The sequence below is a fragment of the Brachionichthys hirsutus genome, chromosome 2 (assembly GCF_040956055.1).
Source record: "Brachionichthys hirsutus isolate HB-005 chromosome 2, CSIRO-AGI_Bhir_v1, whole genome shotgun sequence".
Lineage (NCBI taxonomy): Eukaryota > Metazoa > Chordata > Actinopteri > Lophiiformes > Brachionichthyidae > Brachionichthys > Brachionichthys hirsutus.
The window spans coordinates 12,617,269-12,626,827 of NC_090898.1; the positions used below are offsets into that span (position 1 = coordinate 12,617,269).

Here is a 9,559-nt window from a genome sequence, read left to right on the forward strand (position 1 = left end):
ATTTGGATGAACTTTCTCTTTTGCAGGATGAAGACTGCTCGAGTCGAGCGACTCTGTTACGCGTGACCGGGATCTTTACCGAGCAGTTTCAGGGTCGAATTGAATACCTGGCCGCTCACCTGTATTTGAAGATGGAAAAAATGCCCAAGATACGCATGAAAGAGTGGCTCATCTCTCAGATAGAGAGCGGGAAGTTTAGAGGACTGCGTTGGGAAGATGAGGATAAAACTCTGTTCAGGATTCCGTGGAAGCACGCAGCCAAGAAGGACTACATGCAGACGGCAGACGCGGCTCTGTTCAAGGTCTGGACACAGTTTGTTTTTAACCAGGTTGCTAAACTTCACAGCTTCCCCATTTATTTCTAGAATTTAACTTTGGTATCCCAGCAAAACAGATTAACCTATACAATAATAATAATAAAAAAATTAAGCCAAATTTGACAAGTTATGGAAACTTATTTACTTGTTTATCACAATAGAGAAGTTAATGCAATTTAAGTAATTTGTATATTAATACACACTTGACATCTGTGCAATATCAGAACATAACTTCCCCTACTATGACATTATTATACTGATAGGGTGCTGCCACAGACAGTAAAGGGATGTGATTTACAGTTTGATGTTAGTTATTGACTTCCACAAGCATTTATTTTATTTTATTTTATTAAATTACTCTTTGCTTTTGAAAGATTTTTGCTCGCCCATGCATTTCAATCTTCACATTCAGGCCTGGGCTGTCTACAAGGGTAAATACAGGGAAGGGAGGGATAAAGCCGACCCCACCATGTGGAAGACCCGTCTCCGCTGCGCGCTCAATAAGAGCACAGACTTCCAGGAAGTCCCTGATCGCAACCAGCTGGACGTCACTGAGCCCTATAAAGTCTACCAAATCGTGGCTGACTCTGGGCCGACCAGGCCAGCAGGTGAATCCACTTCAAAGTGCTTTGGCTCCATGACGTCTTCTTGGTTTTGTCTGCGCAGTGGTTTCCTCTTAAAAAAATAAAATGTACCAAAATAAAAGACAAAAGCGGTTAAAAAAACAAAATCATTATAATAAGAATGCATAATAGCTGATAACCCAAACAAAATCTTTTTTATGCTCTTAAATTTTCCATAGTGTGTGAGTTTGCTTGTCTCTGTGTGGCCCCGTGATGCACTGGCGACACATTCGGGGTGTACCACAGCACACATATAGCCTTCCTTGTACCTGAACCGTTGAATACATTCTCTTCTGTATAGACTCAGGAAAATGACATTTATGGACATTTAAATCAAAATCAAATCCTCTAATCTCCAAATGCACTTATCCTACTGACTGATTTTGAAATGTCTCTTCTTTTTTTTTTGTTTGTTAAGAAAACATTCTGAGGGAGCATATGTATTGTGAGTTCACAGAACAAAGTCCTCAAAATCAGGCCCCTGCCCTTATACCTGACATCCGGCCTGCTCTTTCTATATCAGGTAAGAATAAAGATTTTAAAAAACCCCTGTAAGACGCAGAACACAAATTGCATTCTGGTGCGCACAGACTTTCGAATGCAGGTGGTGCTGCTGTATCACGGCCAAAGAGTGATGGAAGTGACCGCCGGGAGCCCAGATGGGTGTTTCATCACGCAGGGCCGTGCTCCCCTGGGGAACGAACAGATCTACGGTCCCTGCTCCGCACAGCAGCTTTCCTTTCCACCGCCTGGCTCCGCCTCCATGCCGCCAAGCATGGTCGAAGCAATGAGCCGCCTTCTCTGTCACCTGGAGAGAGGTGTGCTATTATGGGTGGCTCCAGATGGGGTGTTCATCAAGCGGTTCTGCCAAGGCAGAGTGTACTGGAGCGGGCCCATGGCCCAACATGCAGACAGGCCCAACAAACTGGAGCGAGAAAAGACCTTCAAGCTGCTCGATACAGCCAGATTTCTCAACGGTAAGGAAGTGCAGACACACGTTTAAAGAATAAAACTCATAGTACATGAATTTAAAAAGCCTCCTTATGTCTGACCCATGCATAAATGGTTCACGGAGCTTCCTTATCTGGGTGCCCGGGCTCGACCTAAGCTCTACAGCTGAGGTCATTTGTACAACTGATTAGGATGCTTCCGGGGCACCGCTAAAGGTTTTCCGGATACGCTAATCTAGGAAGAGTCCCCGGGGGAGACCCAGAACTCACCTACAACCTTATCTGGTCTGAGATCCCCAGGAGGAGCTGGAAAGTGGAATACTCTGCTTAGCCTGTTGCTTAGCCGCCATAAACCGACCATGGAACAGTGGAGGATTTGGAAAAAGATTTGTACAACACTGCATTTTACATTTTACAGCTCTAATAGCAAAACATCAGTTTGTCATGGAAATCTATCCATGACAAAATATATTGATTCAAAGAGAGAAAGATTGTTGGGATTCTTGGATGTTTGAAAATGTCACATCGCAGCCTTATGCAAAGATGTATGATATTGATCTGATCAAATTTGAAGTTATAATGTTGGTTTGCAGAGCTCCAGAGCTGTTTACAGGGGAAAGGCTCCACTCCCTCTTATGAGATTGAGCTCTGCTTCGGAGAAGAGTATCCAGACCCCAAGGTGCCAAATACCAGGAAGCTGATCATGGCTCGGGTGAGTGGAAAGGAGAATAGGATTTGTTCGGCTTTAATTATTATTAGAATATGTTACATCATGTAAATTATAACAGTCACAAGCAGCTCGGCAGGATCACAACTTGCATTCAGTTTCTAAATATACAGTCTCCCCTCGTTTATCGTGGGACTCCCGCTAAATAGCGACCCTATATTAATTGTATTACTTTCTGTGTATTTTTACATTATTGAACCCATCCTGCACTGCCGACCCTACTGTATCCTTTCCTACACGCCTACAAACACATTTGTATTCTAATACAGTAACAGTAGCATATATTCTTGTGCTTTTAAACACTGTCAATGCTACATATACTCTTATTCCTAAATTAGTGATACTGTACAGTAATTGTACATGGAGTAAACTATTATCTCACTTTCGATACAATAATAATAATGCTAAAAACTTTATGAGAGTAATATGCGAGAGGAGAGCGGGCTACTCGCCACAGATACTGTAATGAAACTTGAATGATGACGACGATGATGAATTTGCTGTGCAGTAATGACGATGAGTAATACACGACATTTACTGCACAGCCGATGAGAGCGTTACAGCTCTTCTGATGGCGGTGCAATACTGTATGTGTTGTAATATCAGTTTACTTTTCTTTTCTGTTTTTTACTATCTTTTTTACTGTTTCATTTGTCTTAGGCTAGAATTTTTTTTTTTATCAATGCAATAATGGAAATGTAAAAATGTATACATATCGCAGAATCCCACAATACAGCGGAAAATCCACGATATATAAATACGTATGTTTGACAAGAAAACCCACAGTGAAGCCGAGCAAGGTGAACCGCAATATAGCGAGGGACGACTGTATATGAGCCTTGCCATGCGTGATTAATCCCATACCTGCTAGCTGTAAAGCAGATCAAGATTTTGGTGTCCAGCATTTCGGGCATAATTCCTATGTTGGTGCTTCCTGTCTATCGGAGGTGCAGCAGCATAATTTTCAACCACCACTAGAGGTCCTTATAAGCATGCTGATGGTGTCCTACACTGTGTCCTGATGCACAGGTGGTGCCCTTGTTTGCAGTGGAACTGCTGCAGAGGTTCAAGTTAGGAGAGGTTGAGGAGAAGCATATGAGTCTCACCTTCAGCAGATATAGGAAGACAGAAGGAGCAGCATAGCGCACGGGTAGCCATGAACAACTCTGTCAATTTGGTGATTCTTTCTCTGTCATTATTTTTGAGCGATCACTGGTGATGCGTATTTGATTAATAGAAAAATTTAGTTGTTCTATTGACAATAATTTTGTACTGCTTAAAATAAAATAATTTTTATTGGGTTTTTACCTTTGTATTGAATTAATTTCATTAATTCCTGTTTAGTCATATAAAAATATCCGCTTTTGTGTTACATGCATTCGACATTTAGAGAATAAACTGACACGTTGAAATGAAATGTATAAAGCGTTTTCTTTTCTTTATTTCTAGCGAACATCATTTAACAGATTCACAAGTTTGAAAAATATACATTTTTGTAGCTATAACATTTAAAAAGAAAAGTTAATCGATTCAGGTTTTCTTTTTGAACATAAAAAACAAACAAACACACACACACACACAAAAAATAAAAACTAAAGTGAGAGAGTGTGCTGAATCAGAGGAGATACCCGTATCGGAGTTGAAAATACTTTCATCGTTTTCCCTGTCTTCAAACATATACAGTACATAAAAGAGTAGATGGGAACAGAAGCGTACATTACACAGGGGTCAAGAGTATTCACAAAGCATCATGTTCCAACGTGTTATTACACCATTACTCTTCAGCCGCACTGTACTTTTTACTCTTTCCATCATTTAGCTTTTCATGAAAAAACACTATGAGTGTCAAGGACATGTGACCTCAGACATTCCTGTATGGCTGGGATTGTCTTTACGTAGTTTTCATTAGTGTTCTCCCTTTCTCAGAGATAATGTTAAGAACATATTGGAGAGTAATGCCTTGTCAAACAGTTTAAAATGACTCCCAGTGATGAGAATATAAAAGGCGAAGAGTTGTTCATACATTCACCTTGCCTGCCCAGGCCGACACACAGGTATCAGCTTGGCAGCAAGAAAAATAATTGGAAAAAAACCAAAACTAAATGAAAATGCATTGCAAAACAGACAGAGAAATTGCATTAAATTGGTTTAGCATATTTACTTTATATAACATCTTTAATGTAATATATATTGTTAAGTTTTGTTTATATGTATATCAGCTTTTGCATTTACTTTCATAGCACTGATTGAAAATCAATAACCTGCAGGAAACACTGTCAGTAGGTAAGTGCGTGGGACAATCATTACAAAAACAGAGTGAACACATGACAAGTGCTTGATTGTCTCACTACATTTTTTTCAGTGTGTTTGCAAGGAGCAATCCAGAGGTCCTTCTTCTGTTGCTCCTCTCAGGGCTGTGCTAATCAAGGCTAATGTATGGAACGGTATAGTAAGGGAAGGGAAAGGAAGGAAAGGAAAGGATGTGTGCAACAAGGATGGACAGGGTTAAGGTTTTGGGCAGAGGTGTGGACACCCGTAAATTCAGTTTTTTTTAAATTGTTTCTTAAAATCCTTCCCTGCAACCCTACCTTGAGGTCTCTCCATTGTTTGTCTTTGTGGGTGCAACAGAGACAAGTAGGGTGTGTATGCGCTTAAATCTGTGTGTATGTAAGTCCATATATGTATGCATTTTTAAGTATCTACTGCCACTTCATTAGCTTGTAGCCATGAGGTAAATCCAGGAGGCTAGGAGCATCGGTTCCGGTTGAAGAAAGGGTGTCCGGAGCAGACCAGCGCCTTTTGCGTGGACATTGCTGCTCCTGAACAGGTGGCTCTGCAGCCAGGGTGCCTGGAGGGTCTGGCACTGTTGGAGGTGGGTGGTAAGGAAGCGGGGGAGGAGGAGGGGGAGGTGGCATCTCCTCCCTGTGTGAACTGTTGGACCTTCCTGCAGCCCTTGTGGGACGTTGGATGCGATGCAACCTGGAGCCAGTTCGAGTGTTTGTCCGGTGGGTTTGGGAGGGCGTTGGAGTAAGAGCCAGACAGACATCCCCTTCCATGAGTTGGCGGCAGGGCAAACCATAGAGCTGAGAGGTTCTCTGCGGACTGCAAGAGGACCAACCTTGATCCTGCACAAAGAATGGATACTCCACCAAGACCCTCAGAATCTCCTACACAAAATCACAACATTGTTACACATTCAACAAAAAGCTGTCATCATTAATCAATAGCTGTGTATTTGTATCACTACAACATATATCTGAGGAAAATCTAACCTGTGTGTTGAGGTCTCTGAGGTGAACATGCAGATGGCTGAAGCCCTGTGCATTGCTGGGGGAGATCAGCAGCACAGTACATGTGCTGAGGTGGACCTCTGGAGAGGTAGCTGCACTCCTCAGAAAGTCCTGGGTTTGCAGCTCTTCCACTCGCTTCAACTGCCCACTTGCCAGCTCGATTAGAGAACCCTTGGTGAAGTGAGGTAGGAGTGCTGGGGGGGATGGATAAAGAGATGGGGGTGAGTTCTGAGGATGGGTGGGAGGTAGATCCTTCCCTCTTTCCATTGTTTGCCGTCGTTCACTGTCTCTTTGTTGGTCTTTGTAATGCTGAAGGTGCTTCTCTTTATCCTTATCTCTGTCTCGCTCCCTGTCCCTTTGAAAGACTTTGTCTCTGTCATTTTCTTGGTCTATGTCTCTGTTTCTTTGTGGCCTGTCATGGCTATTAAGCCGACTCAGGGGTGACTGTGATGAGTTCCTTAGATTTTGCTGCTTGGGGCCTTGCTCCCTGTGCAGGTTATATAGAGATGTTCCTGAGGGGCTGAAGAGTGGGTAGGTCTGGGCCTGAGGGCTTGGGTTGCACACTAATCCCAAGGAGTAATATATTTGTGGTTCAGCAGTTGTGGCCCCTAAAGGATCCAATACTCCCCCTCTGCCTGGCCTGGGGATTACTCCCAGGGAATGGGGACTGGTGGAGAGTAAATTGGAGCTGGTCTTAACTATTCCATGCAGATGTCTGTCCTGCAATGATGAATGTGGCTCAGGGTCCTCCTGAGCTTGACAGTCTGACAAAAATGTCCCTCCAGAATGTACATGGGGTGTTAGGTCTTCCTGCTGTTTGCGTCCACCATTGGCGTGGGCGTTGTGCAGACTGAAGTCGAGCCTAGTTCGGTTTCTATCATTCCCGTATTCACCTGTGAGCAGAGGCCTGGAGGTTGAGGCAGTCCGGCTGCCTGTCCCATCCAAACCATTGGGTTTCTTGGAAAGGTACCTATATCTGGCGTCAACTAAGTTTGGATCTTGCGGGTAGAGAGAGTGGTGGCTGAACAAATATGTTGGTGAGTAGAGAGGGGAGCTGTTTTCTCGTTGACCACCGGCAAAGCAGGACCACATCTCTCTGGAATTGGCTGGGAAGGGAGTCTTGAAGGAGGAAGAAGGTGAGGAAGATGGAGAAGGTGGCAATGAGAAGGGCCCTTCCCCTCTAAGCCACCTGGAGTGGTTTGTCAGGGGTGAAGACAGAGCATCATCTCTCCAGGCGGGAGAGCCTGAGCCCCTTCTCTCACTGATCTGCCCTGGGAAAAGGGGGAGAGAGACAGAGGGAGAGTAGCTCAGGTGCCAAGGTAGGGGCAGGGGGAGGCCTGGTGCAGGATCAGGAAGGGTTGGCGGAGTATGTAAGAGATGGGGATTTGGGTCATTGAGGACCCGGTCCCTGTCACTGGACTCCCTGGCTCCCTCCCCTCCCCCCGCACTGGACCGACTGCGGAGCAGCACAGGGAGTTTAAAGCCATCCAGGGGGATCTGCCGTTCTATCGATCCTTGCCGATTCTCCCTTTTCTTGGGAGGGAGGCACTCTTTGCCGCGGTCGGGGCTGGGATTCATGGGTAGGCTCCAGCGGCAGTGGGGGCCCCCTTTGTGTGGGCGTAGACTAGGTCACATGAGCCTTATTGTTTAATGTGGAGCACAGACTGAGGGGATGGCTGCTGCACAGCATCACTGTCTGCTCACAGTTGATTTTGTTGTACTGAAGTGCCGATCACCTGGGGACAAGATGAATAAAGACAGAAACAGAGACGAGGTTGTTAAAAAGGATGGAGAAGACAGAAACAAAAATAAAAAAAGGACAGGCAGTCTGATTCTGGCACCAGTTTTCATGACGCAGCTGTCAGTCTGGTCAGACATACAAGCAAACATTCAGCTGCAGGAGACAGATGGAGAGAAATCAGCCAGTCGTCCTCACACAAACTATAAAAAGATATCAACTTTTAGCTGTCTCAAATTAGTCATTACCTACGTGCACCGCGGTGGGACTGAAACTGCCCAACTTACTTGTTTCATTCAAACACATTACTCCCACATTTGGGCTCAAAATACATTTTGCAGCCAAAGAAGTTCAAAAGCAGTGCAGTGTGTGTACAAACACACACACACACATAGAACATTCACAACAGGCGAGTTTTCATCTCTGACTCTCAGGGGATGATTGAAATATGTAGATATGCTTTTGTACCACTTTGATGAGCCACCCCCATGCCACCCCCGGGTGTTCTTTGTATTCTATATAAGCTTTCTACTAGCACCATCTACCCCTTCACTTTCAGACACACACACACACACACACACGCAGACTGCAACAAATGCTCAAATGCTCCCCCAGGCAGCTGCACTTACTCCCCCAGTGGTAGGCAAAGCTGGTTACCACCCACCCAAAAGCTGGCAGAAACACTGTTGATATTACCACCAGTTACTGTGGATACTGGATATGTGTCTTTGTATATTAATTCTGTCTTCCAATAGGGGTGTAGGGAAATATGCTCGACTGTTTGTGTTGGTGTACGTACGAATGGCATGTCTGTGTGTGTGTGTGTGTAACTTTTTGTAGTTTTTTTTCTGGGAGAAATGTGTGAATGTGTTTATTTGTTTGGGTCTTTGTGTGCGCATGTGTTTGCGTGTGAGTCTTCAAAATGTGTCAGAGATTTTGCAGCCTTGTTTCATTCAGCGAGAAAGTGCGGGGGAGCTCCACTAATTCCTCTGCAAATGTATTAAATGGGCTCTTTTGAAGTGATGGCTGCCACACCAGCTTTCGCCGCCACCGCCATCACAGCGCCCCAGCGCCAAGCTTCCAGCCAGCCCCTCGCGTCACCCTCACGTCTTGTCTCAACTCCCTGCTATCTCACCATCAACTCCACTGTCACCATGGCAACTGTATCCACGCACACATCCAGTCTTTTATAGAGGTTAGACAAGGATACTCCATGGAGAGGCAGGTAAACTGTTGCTCAAGTGACTCGGGCAAAAATGTTAAATCAGTATTGGAGTGGCGCAAGCTGTTTGTGTATTTCAGTGGAAAAAAACGGACAAGTGAGAGGAGAGGGGGGGGGGGGGGGGGGGATTCATTGAGACACCGACATGACAGATGTGATGAGGCAGAGCGTGGTTGTCCCTGCTCTGCCTCAGCTTGAGACGGGTGTCCCGGAGGATGGATAGCTTTTGTTGTCAATTATGTAACCAGTAACTGTCTCTGTTGTCTCATTTGTGGTTAATTATAATAAATACATCACATCAGCTCTCCATATTAAAGTCGCTCGAGCTGACCCGTGTTACAGTAATGATGGACGGGTTCTGGGAATACAGAGCTATCTTAGTCTTGGCTGAAGAATCATAAGTGGTGTGTGTGTGTGTGTGTGTGTGTGCGTGTGTGATCCAATGTCATAAAGGTTTATGCCCTTTTAGAGTTACGCTTCTTACAATCTGAACTAAATTCCATGCAGGGGGGAAAACGTGGCATCCTTCCTGCTACAATTCAGTGTACAATCACTGTGATTGTGACGCTGTCATTTCAAGATGAAATAGTTGCATAATATTGCTGTAAGTGATATTTTCAGTTCAGCGAGAAGACATCGTTGTGGGCTGAAAAATCCATTGGCCACCCAGGTTCATGAAAATCAATACATTT

The 9,559-nt window shown here is 44.5% G+C and overlaps 2 protein-coding genes across 2 annotated transcripts; one reads left to right on the forward strand and one right to left on the reverse strand.

The window, feature by feature from the left end:
• The first annotated feature begins 131 nt into the window (after nucleotides 1-131).
• On the forward strand, nucleotides 132-3,760 carry irf10 (interferon regulatory factor 10). The gene is made up of 5 exons (XM_068753505.1): nucleotides 132-302; nucleotides 730-925; nucleotides 1,372-1,917; nucleotides 2,484-2,602; nucleotides 3,647-3,760. The coding sequence occupies exons 1-5, from the start codon at nucleotides 132-134 to the stop codon at nucleotides 3,758-3,760; spliced, it is 1,146 nt and encodes a 381-aa protein (XP_068609606.1).
• A 1,556-nt stretch (nucleotides 3,761-5,316) lies between these two features.
• On the reverse strand, nucleotides 5,317-7,485 carry zmp:0000000926 (ataxin-1-like). Its single transcript, XM_068753518.1, has 2 exons — nucleotides 5,890-7,485; nucleotides 5,317-5,784 (listed from the first exon to the last, which is right to left on the reverse strand). The coding sequence occupies exons 1-2, from the start codon at nucleotides 7,483-7,485 to the stop codon at nucleotides 5,317-5,319; spliced, it is 2,064 nt and encodes a 687-aa protein (XP_068609619.1).
• Between the last annotated feature and the right edge of the window lie 2,074 nt (nucleotides 7,486-9,559).